At 45.3% G+C, this 22,054-nt stretch overlaps 1 protein-coding gene across 1 annotated transcript in view; it reads left to right on the top strand.

Moving 5' to 3' along the window:
* glrbb (glycine receptor, beta b) overlaps positions 1 to 22,054 on the top strand; it is a 218,111-nt gene that overhangs the window by 124,904 nt on the left and 71,153 nt on the right. The window contains exons 7-8 of the mRNA XM_041190631.1: positions 3,068 to 3,208; positions 13,103 to 13,255. Of these exons, the coding sequence (XP_041046565.1) occupies positions 3,068 to 3,208; positions 13,103 to 13,255 (294 nt within the window). The remainder of the gene's footprint in view (positions 1 to 3,067; positions 3,209 to 13,102; positions 13,256 to 22,054) is intronic.

Genomic DNA, 22,054 nt, shown 5'->3' with positions numbered 1-22,054 from the left:
TTCTGTTGAAAATTTAAATTTAAAAAATACTTTTTGATGGACTACTATTAATTAAATTAGGAATTACTGATGATGGATTTTAACAGAGCGCACTGGGTTCTTATAGCATTTTATGTTATTTTTAAGGAAGTATTAACCCATTTTAAGTAAATTAATTGTAAAAATAGTAAGGGAAGGAAGCTCATAAGTATGCGTTAAACATTTTTCCATTAATATCAGTGACAGTAATTTCTAGTTCATAGTTTCTAAGTTAGTAATAGAATTTACTTGGTTAGCAATGTATTTTAATTCTGATTATTTGTATACAAAGTAACTTATGGGGCAGGATTTTCCAGCAGCTTTGGGACGAACTGGTGGCCGCAAGCCCACATTTGGCTGGAGCCAGACCAGTGGAACCAGTTTCCCAGAGGTGGATCCCTAATTGGCTGTCTTCACGCTCGTCATCATATTAAAGATGGTGGGAGGGCTCCACATGTTGCCGGCTTAATCACAGGGCTGGCAAGAACCTCTGCAGCACCACAGGGAGAGGTAGGCATTTGCAGAGGTGCTGGTAGGTAGGATACTGCAAGTGCACCTGAAAATTGAGACATCTTGGAGACATAAAAATAATTAAGTATTTCAGGGGGCTGAAGGTGGCAGGACCCTCAGATCAGAGGGAAAGGCCCTCCAGTTGGAATGCTGGGGCCACAAGGGATACCATTTCTGCCCACAGCCTCTTTGAGGGATGGAGTCTTCTGTCCAATAGCCTCCCGGACTGCTGCAGTTTGAAGTCACCTGTGTGGAGCTGGGAGCCACTCCACACAGTGGAGGGGGCATTGCGCCACTGGCAAATTGCCAGAGGGCTGCAAAATCACCTCTAATTGGGACATTAACTGCTTAAGTGACTTGTCTGCTGTCATGCAATGGGCAATAATCCGCTTGCCAGGCAGCTCCTGGGAAACTTCTTTTGCAGTAGGAAAGTGTCGGGAAGCCCTCCTGACACCGTTCCCACTATTTTCCTGGCACTTTCCACTCCCACCACTACAGGATGAGGAAAATTCAGTCTATGTTATTACCTACAACATGGAAGAAAAAGATTTGCTGTTAACACATATTTGATTGCATGTTACTGGGTATGAGAAGATATTTGACCAGATTTAATATTAACTCAGGATAATAAGATAATTTTTTGGCCTGCAGGCACCAAAAATCAGAAAATCAAATGGATGGTAATGCATGCATGTGAAAGACCCTGCCCTATTTATGAAGGACAATTGTCAGGATCCTTTACGGTGTGTGTTTTTACTTGCTCAGTTTTCTGATATCACAGATCCAGGAAAATCTCCCCAAAAATGTTTTGTATATAGGCAAAAGATAGACTTTGAAATCACATGGGGTTTGAGTATTTGCACAACATCGTGGTTGACTAGTAAAATGCCCTTGTTGCTGAAATGTGCTGGGTTTGTTCGGTAAGTTAGCAGACTATTTGACACTTTGAAATAAAATAAGGAATTGCAGAAAAAATAAATCAGATCTGCCAAAATTGGAAAAGAGAAAAAATAGATTTGTGTGTGGGTAAAGACCCTTTGTCAGAGCTCAGTTTACCAACCTTTTATATACTTGCAATATTAACTGACTTTAATAAACAAGTATTACCTTGGTGGGCAGATAAGGGAGATATAATGAGGAGCTTTTCTGTTGGCTCCCAATCAGTGGATGCCACTAGGAGTGATGTTAGATTTATAATACATCTGACCAAGTGTGAGCAAATACCTTACAATGCATTTCTCATCATTTGCACTGTTGACAAAACAGGGTACCAACAACATCAATGTTTTCCAGGCGTTCAGTGTTTCTCTGGCCATGTGAAGGGACAGATGGGGTGAGGATTAGAATGTAAGTTGTTGGTTTGTCTAATGCAGTTGATTGCCAAGCAATCAATTAGCATTTGACAAAGTGCAGATTTGGAAAAAAGAAAGTTTTGTTAAAACTTTTGAAGCAAGTATTTAATTAATTTCCCTTCCCCACCTGATTCAGGGCCCTAGAGGTGCTATAAGAGATCCTGATGCCTGCCCTAATTATGTAAATTTGCTTAGGCTCAGGAAATAGACACAGCCAAGGAACGAACAGAAGCCCCACTCTATCATTGTGCCCAACAAGAAACACAGGGCACTAATATAAAGTTAAAATACTGTGATGCTGGAAATCTGAGAAAGAAACAGGAAGGTGCTGGAAACGCTCAGCAGATCTGGCAGCATCTGCGGAGAGGGAAACTGAATTAATGGGCAGGATTTTTGCGTCGTTGGGCGGGTGCGGTTGGTGGTCCCGGGAGTGACTGGGAAACAGTCCACCGCCCACGATCGGCCCCCAGCCGCAATTTCATGCTGGCTGGCCGATTAACTCAGTCAGTGTGAAAGATACGATGAGAAGCACATCACTACCGAGGTGAGGGCAGGAGGAGTGCGAGCGCTGAAGTCTGCGCATGAGCAGGGGAGTACACTCCCTGAAGGCACAGAGCTGAAAAATTTTGCAATCAAAAATAAAGATTTTTAAAATATGAAAGAAATGTCCTCACATTGGGCTAACTCACAATAACATTAACAGGATAAAAATTCTGCCCAAAAATGTATTATTTTTTATTTAATTGTGGCAACCTCATCCCGCCCATGGATGAAGTTTGCTAAAAAATTAAAAAGCCGCCTGGCCGATTAGCCCACCCGCCAACCATAAGGTTGGATGGGCAGCGAAAAATAGTTTTTAATTAATTGATTTAAGAGCCTTAATAGGCCTCTTAGTTGTTAGTGGGTGCATTGCCGACTCTTCGCCCATGCACCCTGACTGAAATATCTCGCACTATTTTATGCCCGATTGGGTTGGGCTCGTGCCCGCCTGCAGGATGTAAAATCCTGCCCAATGTTTCAATTCGAATATGACTCATGTGAAGATGCTGCTGGACCTGCTGAGTATTTCCAACACTTTCTGTTTTTATTTTATGTAAAGAAAATCCGGGTTACTGTTCTGTGTCAGATTTCCAGCATGTGCACCTATTTCTTTAATTGTGTGTAATAGTATTTTATTTCTTTTTCAGTTGGCTATACCACAGAAGACCTTCAATTCATCTGGCAATCTAAAGACCCTGTTCAGATGGAAGAAATTGCATTGCCACAATTTGATGTTAAGCAGGAAGATATTGAGTATGGAAACTGCACAAAGTATTATAAAGGCACTGGTGAGAATTGTTCATGATGTATAATCTTTTGAAAATCAAAGCTTTAGACAGAGACTACATTGCAAGACTCTCAGCTCAACTTGATTTCAGCATGTAACATATGGATTATTCTCAAATCAGGGCAACTGAAATTAATATCCATTTGTAACTGAAGAAAAATATGTTGTCAGTTTAAACACTTCAAGACTAAAAAAAAAATTCCAAAGACAAATCCAGACTGAGCTGGAAAAAGTTTGTTTTATGATCAAATTTCAGCTTGTTTTGATGTTCAGTCCTGCTCAGACATTCCAAATATATACAGAATGGACCTTGTCAAAGGCCCTGAAATCGTCTTGTGCAAAGACAAGCATGGAAAATTGTTGCATCCAGTTCCTTTGGTCACTATTTCAGTTGAGACGTTAAAGTAAACGGATTAATGGCTCCATTAAAATAGTGAGCAAAGGAATTGTATAAAAATGTGTTAAGCATTTCTATGATAATATTTGCACATCATAATTTCAAAGCTGCAGTAGTTTGAAGAAGAAAGATTCTTTTTCCAAATAAACTGTCGTCTCATGGGCTGAAATGAATGCCCATTTTATCCTCAGCATGAAGTACAATGATTTTTCAAATGCATTCTTACACTTTGTCACTGTGCCCTGCCCAGTCCTACTGTCCAAACAGACAGGGATTTCAGAAGCATCCTCTTCAAGCATCAATGTTCTACACGTATCTCTGGCCACTTACACTTTGAATCGACAGAAACCATCAACGTGTAGATGATTGACAGTTCAGAGGGACTGTTTACTGCAATCTATTATATGCTCCATAAATTCACACTGAGCTGTTATTCATTTTACAAAAAGCTACTTTTCACCTGATTGCCTTTTCTCCAAATGAGTACAGAAACATTGGGTGGAATTTTCCATTCCGAGAGTAAGTGCAGCTGCGGGCAGGATTAGCGGCGAATACCCAGTCCCGCCCTTCTTTGAGTTAGGTCTCTGTTTTTGCCACAGTGTCATATTTCCACATGGCAAACTGCATCTGCACCTCACCTATCTTTCCACACTCCATGCATTCACATTGATGCACTGTTCATTGATGAACTTAGGCTTTATTACTTTCCCTCTTACTCTGAACCTACCTAATACCTTAATATTTCCTACCATCTGTACCCCAATATTTTTGCACCTTGGTATCCCTTTCAAGCATTACCTCCTGGTTGCCACACCCCTCCCGAGTTAATCTAAACCCTTCCCAATAGCACCACCAAGGAAATTGGTCCTGGCTCTAGTTAGTGTCTGACCTGTAGAGGTCCCATCTCCCCCAGAACTGATCCCAATGTCTCATTGATCTAAAGCCCTCCTTTCAGCACCATCTCTTCAGCCACTCATTCATCTGCCCTTTCCTCCTATTTCTGTACTCACTTGTGCGTGGTACCAGAGTAATCCAGAGATTCCTGCTTGCTAATTTCCTGCCTGGCTCTTAAATTCTGACTGCAAGACCACATCTCTCATTCTACCTTTGTTATTGGTACCAATGTGGACCATGGCTGCTGACTTTTCAATCCTTTCCATTCAGGGTGCACTGCAGCCGTTCAGTGATGTCCTTGACCCTAGCACCAGGAAGGCATTCATCCTGCATTCATGTCTGTGGCCACAGAAACGCTGTCTGTTCCCCTAACTAGCACTTCTATCACAATTGCTCTTCCAGACTTCCCTGAGCCAATAATGTCGTACATTTGGCTCTGGCTACACTCCCCAGATGAACCATGATCTTCATCAATATTCAGGATAGAATAACTGTTGGCATGTGAGGGGTCTCCTCCACTACCTGTCTTTTCCTCTTGACTGCCTGGTGATCACCCATTCCTTCTCCCCCTGCATACTCTTGACCTGTGAGGTGACCACATCTTTAAGCATGCTACCTATGAAGTTCTCAACCTCGTGGATGCACTGCAATCCTGGAGCTTGAGCTGCTGCAGCTGATGGCATTTCTGCATATGTATTTCTCCAGGACACAGGAAAGGTCCTAGAGTTCCCACATGGAACAGGATATGCACTCAAGGGCTCAAGGCTGTACTGCCATTCCTCTGTCTATAAGATAATAAAAATTAATGCTCAAAAAATGATGACTCACCAGTTATTCACTTCTCTACTTATGTTGTCACTTAAATATGGGAAGGTTCATTGGAATGCCTTACTTAACTATGATTATAAAAAAAAGATTTTTTAAAATTTCCCAGCTCCTTATCTAAATGCCTAACTTTGAAGTAAGGGAAACAAAGCTACAGTACTCACCAGCCAATCAACTCACAATCTTCCTGGGATGTTACTTTCAGTCAACTTAAATGTAGCAGTTTTTAAAAAGTACGGTCTAAAATTTAACTTTTTTACTTTCCCTCCTTGTCTCTTTTATATATCTCTCTTAATCCAATCATCCTTTCCTCATTTTAATTCTCTTTCTGTCAAGCATCTAACTTACACTTCCTTCTTAGCGCTAGTGCTAATAATTTCACAGTCTTTCTATTTGATTGCTTGGAGGTTCATCATTGTATTCACTCAGCTTACAGATCTATAGGTTTCCCTTACTACAATGTTATCAGCTTGCACCTTCAGTAAGTTGTCACATAAACATGCAAATGCAAGCGTAACTAATAGCATATACCATTGGATGCTCTGTCATGGCAAAGTATGACCCAACATTTGGTTAGTTGCTTTGCTGTATATGTGCAGTAGAAATGGTAAATCATGTACTGGCATCATAGAGCCAAAGAACAATATGCATTTCATATGCAGAGGGGAAGCTTAGACAAAGGGTACTTTCCATGCAGTTCCATGAATAAATCAATCAGCAAGTAGATTAAATACAAAATTGCTTGTGCAATGCTTCTACATTATGGAACAGTGGGCGCAATCGTCCCAGATTTGTACTTGTTTACCCACCAACACACACTCTGTGCTTCCAGTCCATGACTACTTCAAGGAAGACATGGCCCTGAAAGGCAAAAGCACTGCAGCCCCCAGGTTCAATGATGCGTCCGTCAAGTGCCTTTTGGATGCAGTGAAGGCTCGCCATGATGTCCTCTACCCCGGCTCTGGCCACAGGATGGGCAGCAACCTCACTAATCCGGCTTGGGCGGAGGTTAGCGGCAATGCCCTGCAAAAGGGGACAGCCACTCAGTGCCGCCACAGGATGAATGATCTCCGTTCTGCAGGGTAAGTCACTCTTCTCATCACTGTCAACTCACACACTCACGACAAACCCATCACACATCCACAGGGACCCCATTCACTGTCAGTTCAAGAGACATCCCCATTCACTCTCTCTCACACACATCTTCATTGTCCTTATCCCGTCCATGGCACCACTCACCACCCACACGTTCCAAGCAGGCATCCTGCTTACACTCTCTCTATCTCTATTCATGCAGGACAAGCTGGCACACAACAAGAGGGAGAGGTCACCTATCGGTAGAGGAATGCCTGAAATCAAGGTCTTTACAGACATTGAAAACAGAGTCATCCAGCTGGCTGGTGAGGGTCTGGACCAGTCCTGTGCTGATGGTGAGGTTGGTGATGCTCTACCAAGTGAGGATCAAGCTGTGCAACATCCATCAGATAACCATGCTGTGAGTGATGTGTCCTCTTTTACAGGCCACTGTCATGCACTAATTATCTCTCCTTGCTTTCACAGGCCAAACAGCTATGGATCCCAAGACCCAAGGCCTCCAACCAACCCTGAGGAAATCTCTGAAGAGGAATCTGAAGGCACCCTTCCTAAGGTCCCATCACAGTGTTCACCCACACCCTCCACTAGTGCAGACACACAATTCGGTGGGACCTAGTTTTAGAGTAGTCCTGGGATCACAATCTGGTGAGCACATCACACTGTCTGATCCACAGCAGGCAGCGGCAGGGACTTCCCAGGTTTCCAGCACTCAGAGGACTGCTGGAGATCAGAGGTTTGCTGAGTCCAAGTCAGATGATGTGTCTCTGGACTCGGTCATGTCACAGTTTCTGGAGCTGGAAAGGCAAGCTTGGAAACAACAGGAAGGGATGTCCGCTGCACTCCTCAGATAGCATAGCATGATGGAGGAGTGCATGTGCCTTCAGGCTGAGGAGATAGTGCTGGCAAGCCAACGCACTGAGGTCAATACTGGTAGGATGACGGCCGCCATGGAGACCTTGGTCCAGTTCGTTGCTCCTGCACTGCTGCACGAGCTCAACTCCATCTCTGACGTCATAGTTGGCCTTCAACAGTGTGTACGCGAGAGGGGTGCAGGGCAGCTCAATCTCACTCCAGCTACCCCTTCTCTTCAAGGAGTCAGCAGGGGCCCTTTAAGGCAGGGCTTGGGCACCCATAGGGAGGAGGATCAGCAGTTGCACATCCCGGGGCCATCTCCCAGGTGACTTCAGAAGTGACCAGCCCATCTGAATCTACTCTTCATGTGATCCCAGCAGCTCCAGCTCCACAGCTTGAGGAGGGTGCTGCTGCCACACAGCAGGTCCCTGAAAGTAGGCCGGGGCCCTCCAGGTTTCAGCCCTCCAAAGCATGCCTCTTAAGGTTATCACAGATAGGGCGTAGCAATCAACAGGCCGCCTCCACCTCCACTGTGATCCTCCAGAGAGCACCACGACGTAGCAGCAGGGTTAGGAAGGTTAAGAAGGTGTAACTCTTTTGGAGTTAAAACAATTAAACTAAATTAACAAAATAAAGGATAAATCAAGCACAGCCCCTAATTCAGGTCAGGTTAAGAAGGTGTAATTGCACAGCCTGTGCACAGGTGTTAATCACTTGTACCCCAGTAGGAAAAAAAAACTGGGAAATAAGAATATTGGTCTGAGCTGATCTTGTATACCTTAACATGGAATACTAGTAAAACTAGGAAATAAGAGTACTGGTCTGAACTGTTCTTCCCTTCTGGGACATAATGTTCTCTATTGTCAATAAACTCACAAGACTGTCTCCCTGCCTATGGCTCCTTGTTCTGATGAGCAGTGTTCATGTCACTCAGATGTGAGACATTTCTGCACAAAATAAATGCTGGTGTCTCAGTCCAGGGCCTCTTCCCTGTGCTCTGTCCAGCCTTCATGTCATCATCATCCTCCACAAATCTAGCTATGAGGACCTCCTGCATGCCTGCCACATCCAGCCAGTGCCAGGGCCTCATCGCCATCATTGTGGCCTTCAAGGACCTCATCACCATCTATGTCCTCCTCATTGGAGGAGACCTCCAGCTCCCGCATCTCCTCCTTAGCCAGCTCGTCTCCACGTTGTAGCACCAGGTTGTAAAGGACGCAGCAGGAGATGATGATGTGTGACACCATGTGTGGACTATACTGCAGGGCTCCACCAGACTGGTCCAGGCACCGGAACCTCATTTTCAGCATCTCAATGGTTTGCTCTATCAAGTTGCGAGTTGCAGAATGAGCCTCATTACACCTTTGCTCTGCTGTGGTCTGAGGCCGCCGCACGGGAGTCATCATCCACATTCCCTGTAGGTTGCTTTTGTCCCCTAGGAGCCAACCATGCTGCCTCTGTGGACCCTGGAAGATGTCAGGGATCTGTGACTGACTAAGAATGTAGGAGTCATGGATACTCCCTGGAACCATGTGCAGACCTGCAGGATGCGTTTGTGGTGGTCGCACACCAGCTGAACGTTCAGCAAATGGAATCCCTTGCAGTTGACATAGTCGACTGTGTGTTGCCATGGACCATGCGAGTGCAGTCGATGGCACCCTTCATCGGTTTTCTATAGGAAACCTGAGATCTGAGAAAATCCATTTGTTCTTGCATCCTGGCTCCCCTGGTCCTGGGTGAAATGCACAATGTTGATGTGCCCTTGCGGAAATGGCATCCGTGACCTCATGGATGCATTTGTGAGTGGAGGCTTGTGATATCCCACAGAGGTGACCTGTGGAGCCCTGAGATGAGCCACTGGTGTAAAAATTGAGCACCGTTGTCACGTTCACAGCCACTGGCAGTGGATGCCCTCCATGTCCCCATGGCACCAAACCCTGCAGTAGCATGCAGATGTGACCTACCAGTTTCTTAGACATGCGCAGTCTTCGGCAATACTGGTTCTCGGTCATTTGCAGGCATGAAAGGCATCTATAGACCCTGGGTCTAGCTAGGCGCCGTCCAGCGATGGTTTGCTGTGGTTCTTTGACAGTGTGTGTGGGAGCCCCAGTCACCCCTCCTTCCAAAGGGTGCTGCTCTTCCCTCTGCGCAGCTAGATGCCTCCATCGCTCTCTTCTCCGTTGTCTTCGCTCTCTGTAAGCCATTAAGCATACAGCTAGTTCACCAGGCCCCATGATCCTGATGTACTCCTCCTGCAGGATGTAAGAGAGAAACATGTGGGTTAGCATGGTGTACTAAGAACCTCTCTTGGTTAAGTCTGAAGGCCCCTTAACACATCCTGGAGAGTGCTGGTCACCAATTGGATGGCCAGAGATTAGTGCTCTGCATGGCTGCCCGAAACCCCACCTCCCTCTGCCCCACTCCACCTGACCGATTCGCAGCAGCTTTGCCCATTGGACTGCATGCTGTGCTGTCAGCTCAGGCACAGGCATTCTCCTAACCCGCACTGCAAAGCTGCACTGTTAGCTTGAACCATGGGGGCGACTGGTCCAAAATAGGATGATGACGTTGCAAAGGGCTGTGCGCGCCTCCACCAGTGACTGCTCCATGGCCAGCTTTATCAAGGAGATTGTACAATGTGCCCAGTTGTCCAACTGTTCTGGAGTTCACTAAAATGCTCATTAGTTTGCAGTCTGTGCCCGAGGGGTGAAAAGCTCTGGAACGCTTGGTGGCACTTTGATGCCTCTGTGTTGCTTGAGTGGGCAGAGAAGCTAGAGGCCTGACTCCAAGCACATCAATGTGGCCAAGCCTGAACTGTCTCAGCTGCAGGGGAATGGTCACCTTAAACAATGTTTCCCTAATGCGTGACCGCTTCCCTCTCCCCCACCCCCACAGGCTTGTGCACTACCATCAACCGCAGGGCAGCCTTTGCTGCCCCCCCACCCCCACAAAATCGTCTCAAATGCAGGGCAGCCTTTGCCAAACACCTCCCCCCCCACCGAATCGCCTCAACTGCAAGGCACCCTTTGCCCCCCAATGTGCCTCAACCTTGAAGTCCAGCTGGCGACCCTCATGAGTGCTGTGCAACGTTACTGTGCACTCAACCTCCAAGTTCCCCTCAAAGTGCAGTCCACCAAGTGCACGCCTTTTATATGCTAATGTGAAACAGATCAATGTGTAATCGTGCTGATGTGGGCAGACGATCCAGCGGTGGGGGCAGGGCGGATGAGTCTGTCAGGCTAGCGTTATAATAATATGTTGATGCATTACAATGAGGAAATGCAGTCCGCCAGCAACAGGCTGAGCAGACAATCGCAAACTGGATTCACGACATTGTGAAACCAATTTTTGATCTTCTCGCCATATTGTCTGCTCGTGTCACTTGAACACGTCCGATGCCAGCGGGCACGGACACTTCCATCCAATGTTTTAAAAATTGACCACCATTATAGAACCTGTCCAATTTTAATTTCTATTAATTTCAATGGCAATTAAAATTGGGTAGTTCCAATAATGGAAAATGATTTGCAGTGCCATTTATATGTCAGAGCAGCAAGTTAAAAATCTATCCCACTGGCATTTTACATGTATAGAGCTGCCTTTCACATCAAAGGTTTAAAATGTTTGACCATCATGAAATCAGACAAAGACTTTTTTGATCATTGATAGATTAACCTAATCCTGTGCACTTTGAGTATGATTCAACTTTTCTGTTTTTGTTCCAGTAAGTCACTTCTATACTTGATTAGTTTTTACAGGAATAAACACTTCAGGGGTTATTTTGACCAAAGAGTGAGAAAGGTGCTAAAAAGGTGCAGCACTAATAAGTTTGAAAGACTGGATTTAGCACACAATTTTTATCCCTAATTACTGATTACCAGCATTTGAATTATCCAGGAAGTGCTAAACCAGAAACTTGCAGGCACAGTTTTTGTGGAGCATTTTATGTGGCCTTCTCAGACGTAGTTACACTGAAGGTGTGGAGTGTGCTAGCTGACATACCTCTGCAGCTTGCTGGATAGTTGAAGGAACAAGGGGGTGGTGGCGGGTGTGGGGCTGGTTGGATGCAAAGTTTCTCAGACGTGACACCGGAAGTGCTAGTAGAGGAAGTACAGAGGCGGAGGGATGTTATGTACCTCCATGGGGGAAGGATGCCACCTTGCTCTCTTTGGCCTGCTGTCCTGCAGCAGCTGGTGCTGCTCTGCTCTGCGGCTTCTTGTCCTCCTCCCTTTCCTCACCCAGATCCAGGGGGACACCTAGCAAGATGCCCATGACCAAGCACTCCCTATGAGTAACTCCTATAAGATGCAGCATGGCACTTATTAGATTTAGTGAAGGCTCCTGAGAATCTGTTGAATAAATGTTGCTTGAGTGTTGGTTAAATCTTGATCAAGTGTCCCAGGAAGTCAGTCGATGTGTTTCAGAGGTGCTTTTCATAGCTCTAGCATAAAGTGAATATGAAACCATGAGTATCCCTTTATGCAGCATTTGAAATCCACAGCAAGACCTTGCTTACTCCAAGACAGTTGGTTGCTGCTAGTAGATCGTGTTAGGACAAACATTTGCCACCAAAATGCTATTTCCCTCCTTAATGAACACCAGCAGGAAATTTAAGTGGCAAGCAGTTCCTTAACAAGTTTCTGGGCAACTGTAGTGCAGACTTCAACACCTTTACCAAGAAGGCATCTTGTGCTAAATGTGGGCTAAACCAGCATTTCAGCTTAAGATCCCATCTGGGCTACATCAGTGACTCTTCAGCACTGCTGAAAATCACCCCCTTCAGGTTCTGAAACTTGTCTTTGCACTCAGAAATTAAATTCCATTTCCTGTCTTCATGTTACCAGTGGAGAACATCAGACCTGTTACAACAGATCAAGTATCTAAGGATAAAATTAATGTGTCAAAGAAATTGGGGTGCAATATATATTTTGGCCTGTTTTGGAGCTGAAATTGGTTGTGTGGAGGGAGATGAGCCATAAACCCCAGGCTCATCTGAAATTGTATCTCGACCTTATCAGCACTTTGGCACTTCCACAAGCCTCCCCAGCAACGGCCATCAGGTAGGAGAATGGGAAGGTGGAGGTGGGTGATCATGGGCTGGCAACAACCTTAAGGACTGCTGCGGAGTTGGTAGACACTCCAGCTGCCCCACTGACTCCACTTAGATAGTTTTTTTAATCTTGCCTTGAGGCTGCAAGTGGAATAAAAAAAGTGAGCAGATCAAGACACAAAAGTTGCTCCACTCAACACCAAACAGTTCCTATGAAAGGCTCTTAAAAGGCATTTAGATCCTCACTGACACACATAAGGGGTCTAATTCCTAATGCAGGCTGCTGCCCTGGACACCTGAAAATTGCCTGAGGCCTATTTAGCATTGAATATGTTTCAGGCATTCTTGAGGCGCAGGGTCAATAATTGAGTGAAATGGGTCATTTTTATCTTTGTTTTCTGCCTGTAAAAAGATGAGAATGAAGTCCAATTTGTAACCCATGGTTTTTAATAATTACAACTAAATATTAACTTTTCTAGATATTGGTAAATAATTTTAACTAACCCAATCAATGTAACTTTTAGAAATGAAGAACAGTGTTGTTCTCCTGTTATAGTAAGTCACAGTCTTACATATCACTGTATTTAGGAAGAATAGATGTTCTGATTATTAAAGACCCTCATCAGCTTGTTGCAAAATTGTTGAAGCTTCAAAAGCAAGATCAATGGAATGACCTTTCTACTGGTCATTCTCTCGGTATACTAGTTGCAAAAATGATATTAAATATCTATTTATATTGCAGAAATTATTATATCACTTTATTTACTTTGTTTTTATTAAAGGATATTACACCTGTGTGGAAGTGATATTTACACTAAGACGACAAGTTGGATATTATATGATGGGTGTTTATGCTCCAACTCTTCTAATAGTTGTCCTATCGTGGCTGTCATTTTGGATAAACCCTGATGCAAGTGCTGCAAGAGTGCCTTTAGGTAAATCAAATTAGCACTGACAATCATATAAATGATCATCTGTTACCATAGAAAGTAATCCCACATTTCCACAAATGTTGCTGACTGATATGCTGCTGAATATATGAACACAAAGAAAATTTCAAAAGGGGCTATTTGACAAATTGGATTTTTCAAAGAAGTGAAACAAGTATAATGTAAATTTGTTCACCATTTTTGAAAAAAAAACAATCTGATTGTGTGGGCATTGCATAATCAAACTCAATTGGTAGTAGGTGTGATTGAGGAACTCCAAATTAAGTGCTCTATTACAATAGGCTGTCCATCAGTCTCCTACTGTGGGGTGTCAATGATTGCATTAAATCATCTCCTCACGGACAGTAATTCTTGGAAGATTGAACAAATTTGAATATAAAGATAGTGACATTGTCATTAGCAGAAACGGTACTTGAGTACATAGAATGGATTGTCTCATCTATACTAGTTATTTAAAGGGATAACCATGTGACCTTGCTCTATCTATATTTAATTTCTAGGTAAATACAGGCATTAATTGATTATTACTCAAAAGAAGAAAGTGAAGGGACAAATAATCCATATATTCTTGAAGTTGTGGCTTATTTTCTGTTTTCACCCTTTTGTTCTATAAGATATTGATTTCTGCTGGTTTACAGCTCAAACTGGCAATCATCCTCCAAGTACTTGACTAAATGTGGTTTTTCATGTATGTGGTAGATATTGAGCATTAGCTATTTATCTGTGTATGTGTAGGTGAGGGTGAGGATGGCAAGGACGGTCATCTTTGACCTTGGAATCCAATGAGTGTAAGTTCCCTTGCTATTGACTGAAGCAACAGGGTAAGAAACCTAAGGGGAAAGACAGAAGAAGATCCCACAGACAGTGGCCTTCTTTAACAAGTAATGGCACGATAGGAATGTAAATTGCAGGGCAGACAACCAGAATGCTAACCATGGCACCATGGAGCAAGAGGCAGCTCAAGGACTAGAAGAGCAGAATAGAAAGCTGTAGTCAAAGGGGATTCAATAATTGGAGGGATAGATAGCAGTCATGACCAAGAGTCCAGAAGGGCCTGTTGCCTGTGCAAAAATAAAGGATACTCCGAGGACCTGGAGAGGATTTGGAAAGTGAGGAGTAAGATTCCATTGTTGTGGTGTATGTTGTGACCAATGACATAGGGAAGAAAAGAGAGGAGGACCTTTTAAGGGATTATTGGAAGTTATGAACTAAATTAAAAGAAAACTAGACATAACAGCTAGTAGTCATGGGATTACTACTCGAAGCACATGCAGTTGGTTTAGGGGTAGAGATAAGGAAGATGCATATGTAACTGAAGGACTGATGTGAGAAGGAAGAATTACATTTCATGGCACATTGGCGTCAGTACTGAGACAGGATAAAGCTGCACCATTGGTACAGGCTCCACCTGAACCAAGGTGGGACCAGTGTCCTAGTGGAAAAAACCAATAGGGCTGTTGTTATATCTTTAAACTAATAAAATGGGGTGAGACCTGGTGAAAATACTGCAGCTGGAATTTTGTCAATAGCATTTCATTCCCAGTGTCATAACCAGAACTGAGAGCACTTCCACTTTCTCCCTTCTTGCCTTTCCCCACGCGATTATAATTAAAATTCTAAGTGCCTGCAGCATGCATTCAAAACACTTGTGGTTTAGCACCAGGTCAAGCTTTTCATTGGTGAAACTGCAGTCAGCTGACAATGCTGCATCTACAGGCTGCCTATTAAAGAGCCTCCTGTTCAAACAGGGAGGCTGTACATCACCACCAGAACGATCCACCATTGGCTGAGAATAGTATAATCTTTGCAGAAATGCCTGATCACCACAACAGACCAGCCCCACAGTTCAGCGATGCCTGTCTGCAGGTTCTCCTCCAGGCCATCAGGGAAAGGGGGCAGGTGCTCTTTCCTGAAGATGGTAAAAGGATGGCACTCCCACCAGACCAAAGCAGCCTGGACAGAGATGGCCGAGGAGGTGAGCAAGCCATGGAGTCACCTGCCGAACCTGGGTCCAGTGTAGGAAAGGGGTCAATAACTTGTTCCAATCCATAGGGGTAAGTGCCAGTGTTTGCATCTTGAAAAGGAGTTGCTTGTGTGATCATCAGTAATGTATATATGTGAATGGGTAACTATGCCAGAGGAGCGAATGTGTGATCAGACTTAGTGCCACATGACAATTGAGGCCAAAGCATCTGGAAGTTTGCCTTTAGCATGTGCTTGGATGCAACGTTTGAATGACAAGCATGATGGAGATGCATGCAGACAAGAGATTTAGGTGTCACTCGACATGTCACTAACTCTGCACTTTGTTATGCAGGACAAGCAGATCCACAATGCCAGAGAGAGTTGATGCACAGGAGAAGTTCCAGATCTGAGGGGCTCCTCCCAACCATTGAAAAGGAGGTGATGGAGATTGCTGGTGAGGAGGGAACATGATCAGTGGCAGACAGTGAGGCTGGACCAGCCAGGAGTAAGAAGTGTAGAGGCAAATGGGCACACAGGATGGACACGATAAAATGTGAAGTGCTCAAACTGTGAATGTTTCTTAATGTGATTCTTTTTTTTTTCTCCACTACAGATCATCACTATCTAAGGACTAGGCTGCAGCCAAGACAAGGGACAGAAGACTCCAGCTCTGGGGATGAAGCAGCCTGTGATGCAGAGGATGCACTGTCATCTGCCTCATCATTCACCTCTATTAGCACAGTTACACTCACACAGTCTGCAGAGGGTTTGCATGTAGATTCGAGAGCACAATCTGGTGAGCACACCACAGACATGTCCCAGAAGCGGAGGGAGGATGTGATAGCCGGGTCCCCAGATGATCAGAGGATTGCTAGGGATCAGCCCCCTGCTAAGCCCCACGTTGATGACAGGCCTCTGGTTGTGCTCACAAGAAGCCTGCTGGATATGCAGCAGAGGCTAGGGGAAAATATGGTGGAATTGCCAGGGATTATATGCAGCTTTTCATAGGGACTGAAGGAGTCCATGCATGCCATCAGTTCTGTCATGTCTCAGACATTTGAGTGCATAGCTTCATCCGTGGCAAAGATGGTGACCACCATGAAGAGTCAGGTTGAGCATTCAATCTATATGTGCTTGGAGCTACATTCCGTCGCTCTACCCATTGGCTCAGTGCAGCAGTGGCTAAGCAAGAGGGGTGAGGCTCCTGGACCTCCCTCCAGCAGTTCCTTCCCCTCAGAGAGATAGGGAGGTGCCATTGCACACAAGATGGAGGAGGAGAGTATGCCAAATGCCCGGGGCCTTCCTCTCAGGGTTTGTGGCATCTCCTCGTCCCCATCATTGACTCCAACAGCTCTAATAGGTGAGGCCAAGGGCCACGCCCCTGCACCAATGCAGAAAACCCCAGGAGGCTAGATCCCTCAAGGCCCCATGTCTCCAGGGGGTCATCCAAGGTAACAGGTCATGACACTGAGCAGACTGCCTCCACCTCAGCTGCTGATGTCAGGGTTACACTTAGACCTAGTGGAAGAAAACAAAAATTGAAAAAAAGTGTCAACACTCAGGTGGCATGGGTGATTTTTCCATTTTGTTTTGAACTGATAAAAAACAACCAATATAGTTTGTTTTATGTAATTGCTCGTAATTATTGAGAATTGTTGAGGCCTGTCATGACATCAGATGTAATAGTGATGGCATATCCCATACTTCTCACAATGTGACGGCTAGAGAGGAGATAGGGGCAAAGACGTTATTCCTGATTGAGATACGTTGAGTTTTTGTGCATTCTTTGCTGAATGTTCACATGAGTTGTTACTTCGTGATGATCATTCTTTGGAACATGACTTTAAATGTGGCAAACTTGCCCCCGCAATTAATGGACTCGACGATATTGGCCAACTTAACTCTCAGCGACTAGAAATGAGATAAGTGCAGTTGCATTTAAAGTACTTTCAAGATGATGCTGGATCAGAATAATTGGGCTATGCAGGTTGTTACGTGGACGTCACTTACCTCTATGATGGCATAATGGTAGTGTTGCTGGACCAGTAATCCAAAGACCCAGGGTAATCCTCTGGGGACCCGGGTTCGAATCCCATCGCTGCAGATGGTAGCATTTGAATTCAATAAAAATCTGGAATTAAAAGTCTAATGATGACCATGAAACCATTGTCAATTGTTGTAATCTGGTTCCCAAATGCTCTTCAGGGAAAGAAATCTGCCTTCCTCACCTGGTCTGGCCTATATGAGACTCCAAACACCAGGTTGATTCTTAAGTGCCCTCTGAAATGGCCTAGCAAGCCACTCAGTTGTACTAATGGCCTCAAAGCCTCAAAAAAAGGAATGAAACCGGATGAACCATTCGGCATCAACCTAAGCTATGAAGAGATACTGGCAAACACAGCTCTGTTGACCCTGCAAAGTCCTCCTTACTAAAATCTGGGGGCTAGATGAGCTGTCTCACAGCAACAGCCTGACATAGTCATTCTCACTGAATCACATCTTACAGATAATCATCATCAGCAGAGGTGGTGGCACAGTGGTATACAGTCCACAACATTGACTCCACACCCCACGATGCGGATTACCATGTACTGCCCTCCCTCAGCTAATGAATCAGTGCTCCTCCATGTTGAACACCCCTGAAGGTGCCAAGGGCACAGAATGGGTGGGGTACTTCAATGTCTATCACCAAGAGCGGCTTAGTAGCACCACTAGTGACTGAACTGGCCGAGTGCTAAATGACATAGCCGCTAATGTCTGTGGCAGGTGGTGAGGGAACCAACAAGAGAGAAGAACATACTTGACCTCATCCTCACCAACCTGCCTGTCACAGATGCCTCTGTCCATGACAGTATCGGTGGGATAAACTGCAGTTGTTGTGGAGACGAAGTCCCATCTTCACGTTGAGGATACCTTCCATTGTGTTGTGTGGCACTGCAACCGTGCTAACTGGGATAGATTTCGAACAGATTTAGCAACTCAAGATTGGGCATCCATGAGGCGCTGTGGGCCATCAGCACAACAGAATTGTAGATAATGTGGCGTATCCCCCACTCTACCATTACCATGAAGCCAGGGGATCAACCCTGGTTCAATGAAAAGTGCAGGAGGACATGCCAGGACCAGCACAAGGCATACCGGAAAATGAGGTGTCAACCTGGTGAAGCTAAAGCACAGGACTACTTGCGTGCCAAACAACATGAACAGCAAGTGATAGTCAGGGCTAAGTGATCCCACAACAAAGGGATCAGATCTAAGCTCTGCAGTCCTGCTACGTCCAGTTGTGAATGGTGGTGGATAATTAAACAATTCACTGGAGGAGGAGGCTCCACAAATAGCCCCATCCTCAATGATGGAGGAGCCCAGCACATCAGTACAAAAGATAGGGCTGAAGCATTTGCTACAGCCTTCAGTCAGAAGTGCCGAGTGGATGATCCATCTTGGTCTCCTTCGGAGGTCATGTGCCAGTCTTCAATTAATTCAATTCACTCCATGTGATATCAAGAAATGGCTGATGGCACTGGACACTGCAAAGTCTATGGGCCCTGACAATATTCCAGCAATAGTACAGAAGACTTGTGCTCCAGAACCCTTTGTGCCCCTAGCCAAGCTGTTCCAGTACAGCTCCAACACTGGCATCTAGCCAGCTATGTGGAAAATTGCCCAGGTATGTCCTGTACACAAAAAGCAGGACAAATCCAACCCAGCCCCATCAGTCTACTCTCCGTCATCAGTGAAACGGTGGAAGGAGTCACCAACAGTGCTATCAATCGGCACTTGCTTAGCAATAACCTGCTCAATTACGCTCAGTTTGGTTTCCACCAGGGCCACTCAGCTCCTGACCTAATTACAGCCTTGGTTCAAACATGGACAAAAGAGCTGAACCCCTGGGGTGAGGTGAGAGTGACTGCCTGTGACAGCAAGGCTGCATTTAACAGAGTGTGGCATCAAGGAGCCCTAGCAAAACTGGAGTCAATGAGAATCAGGAAGAAAACTTTCTGCTGGTTGGAGTCATACCTAGCACAAAGAAAGATGGTTGTGGTTGTTGGAGGTCAGTCATCTCAGCTCCAGGACATCACAGCAGAGGTTCCTCAGGGTAGTGTCCTAGGCCCAACCATCTTCAGCTGCTTCATCAGTGATCTTCCTTCCATCATAAGGTCAGAAACGGGGATGTTCGCTGATGATTGTACAATGTTCAGCACAATTCATGACTCCTCAGATACTGATGCAGTCCATGTCCAAGTGCAGCAAGACCTGAACAATATCCAAGCTTGGGCTGACAAGTGGCAAGTAACATTTGCGCCACACAAGTATCAAGCATTGATCATCCCCAACTAGAAAGAATCTAACCATCGCCCCTTGATGTTCAATGGCATTACAATCACTGAATCCCCCATTATCAACATCAATACCATTGACCAGAGATTGAACTAAACTGGCCATATAAATACTGTGGCTACAAGAGCAGGTCGGAGGCTAGGAATCCTGTGGCGAGCAACTCACCTCCTGGTTCCACAAAGCCTGTCCACCATATCCAAGGCACAAGTCAGGAGAGTGATGGAATGCTCCCCACTTGCCTGGATGAGTGCAGCTCCCACAACATTCAAGAAGCTTGACACTGTCCAGGACAAAAGCAGCCTGCTTGATTGGCACCACATGCACAAACATTCACTCCCTCCACACCAACGCACAGTAGCAGCAGTGTGTACCATCTACAAGATGCACTGCAGGAAATCACCAAGGCTCCTTAGACAGCACCTTCCAAACCCACAACTACTATCATCTAGAAGGATAAGAGCAGCCGATAGATGGGAACACCACCACCTGGAAGTTCCCCTCCAAGTCACTCACCATCCTGACTTGATAAAATATCACTGTTCCTTCACTGTTCCTGAGTCAAAATCCTGGAACTCCCTCCCTAACAGCATTGTGGATGTACCTATACCACTAGGACTGCAGTGGTTCATGAAGGCTCACCACCACCTTCTTAAGGGCATCTAGGGATGGGTAATAAATGCTGGCCCAGCCAGTGAAGCCCTCATCCCTGAATGAATGAAAAAAAGATGCCCTTGGTACCAGCACTCACAATGTGCGTGTGTGCAATGCTCTACTCCCCAATCTATTCTAGTTGGTAGAGGACACATGTTTAGACTTAACAAGGGAGGATGACAGGGCTAGGTCTACACCCCAAGAAGGCGATGTTTGCCAGGCAATGGAGCAATGGTCATGCAGATGTGTCATTGTTGTGTGAATGTGGTGTAGATAATGTCTCTCCCTTGCATGTCTCTCATGGCTTTGACATCAATGAAAGGCTCATTTGGATTATGGGCTTCTCCTCATGCTCAGACAAATCCTCCTGAGGAGGGCTGATCTTTCTTGCACCCATCCCCTTGCAACATCAGTTCACATTGCAGTCCCAGGTTTGTCAGCACACAGCAGACCATGGCTATTTGTGGCACCCTCAGTGATGTGTATTGCAGAGCCCCTCAAGAGCGGTCAAGGCAGCCTAAGCACATTTTAAGAAGCCCAATGGTGTGCTCTGTGATACCATTTTCTGGGCACATGAGCTTGATTGTAGTGCCTCGCTTGGGGATGCCTCACTGGTATTATCAGCTATGTACAAAAGGTAGCCTTTGTCAACGAAGATCCGTCCATCGACCTTGGCTGGGGCTTCAAAAGCCCTGGGAGTCATAACTTGCGCAAGATATATGTGTCATGACAGCTCCCTGGGAGCACAGACCTATATTAATTTTCTGTGGTCGCACACCAATTGTGCATTCATGGAGTGAAATCCTTTACGATTTACATATGCAGCTAACTGTTCCCAGGGAGTTTTTGCTCACGAGGAAAACCAACAATGATACCAAACATGGCTGACCTTCCAGCTGGCTTCATCGGTGGTGAAGTAGAGAACGTCATTGCCATGACTAAATAGGGCATCGCTCACTTCCTTTATGCACCTATGTGAGATGCCACATATGTCATCTGTTGCATCCTGGAAGCCACCACTGGCATAGAAATTGAGCTGTGCTGTAACCTTAAGGGCCACCAGCATGGGTTCCTACCTAACACACACGGCTGCATGTCTTGGTAAACAATCTGATATCTCAGCAACCATTTTGTGGGACGTTCTCAGACATCTCTGGCATCGTCTCTGGCATCACCTCTCTAACATATGGAGATAGGTTTTTCTTCTCTCTGGATGTGTTGATGCGCCAGTGCCTGTCTTCACCACTGCCTTCCCTGGATGTCTGCATCCAGCCCAGCACCCCCTCTCTGGTGCTGCTTACTCTTGGTGTTGTGGCCTCTGTTGTTGGACAGCAAGAGCTCTCCTTCACATTCTGTCCTCCTGCTCCCGAGATTTCAAGAAAATGGGGCGAATGAGACCCATGGTTGTTGCAGTAATTGCACTGTGTGAAGAGGGCAGACGTACATGTGAGTGCATGCTCATCCAAGGTTCTCATCCATTGAACTGATTATTAGGGAGTCCCTTTAATCAGCCAGTTGTGCACAACATGAACTCCAGCCTGTCACTGAAAGCTGACATGCAAGTACAGCAAGCAATTAAGAAGACAGATGGTATGTTGGCCTTTGTTACAAGAGGAATTGAGTACAGGAGTAAACATATCTTACTGCAATTATATTGAGCCTTCGTGAGACCACACCTAGTGTATTGTGTATGGCTTTGGTCTCCTTGCCTAAGGAAAGATAGATTTGCTATAGAGGGAGTGCAACAAAGGTTCACCGAACTAATTCCTGGGATGGAGGGATTGTCCTGTGAGTAAAGATTCAATAGACTGGGCCTTTATTCTCTAAGGT

This window comes from Carcharodon carcharias, chromosome 1, assembly GCF_017639515.1.
Source record: "Carcharodon carcharias isolate sCarCar2 chromosome 1, sCarCar2.pri, whole genome shotgun sequence".
Classification (NCBI taxonomy): domain Eukaryota; kingdom Metazoa; phylum Chordata; class Chondrichthyes; order Lamniformes; family Lamnidae; genus Carcharodon; species Carcharodon carcharias.
This window is presented reverse-complemented; position numbering and strand designations above follow the sequence as displayed.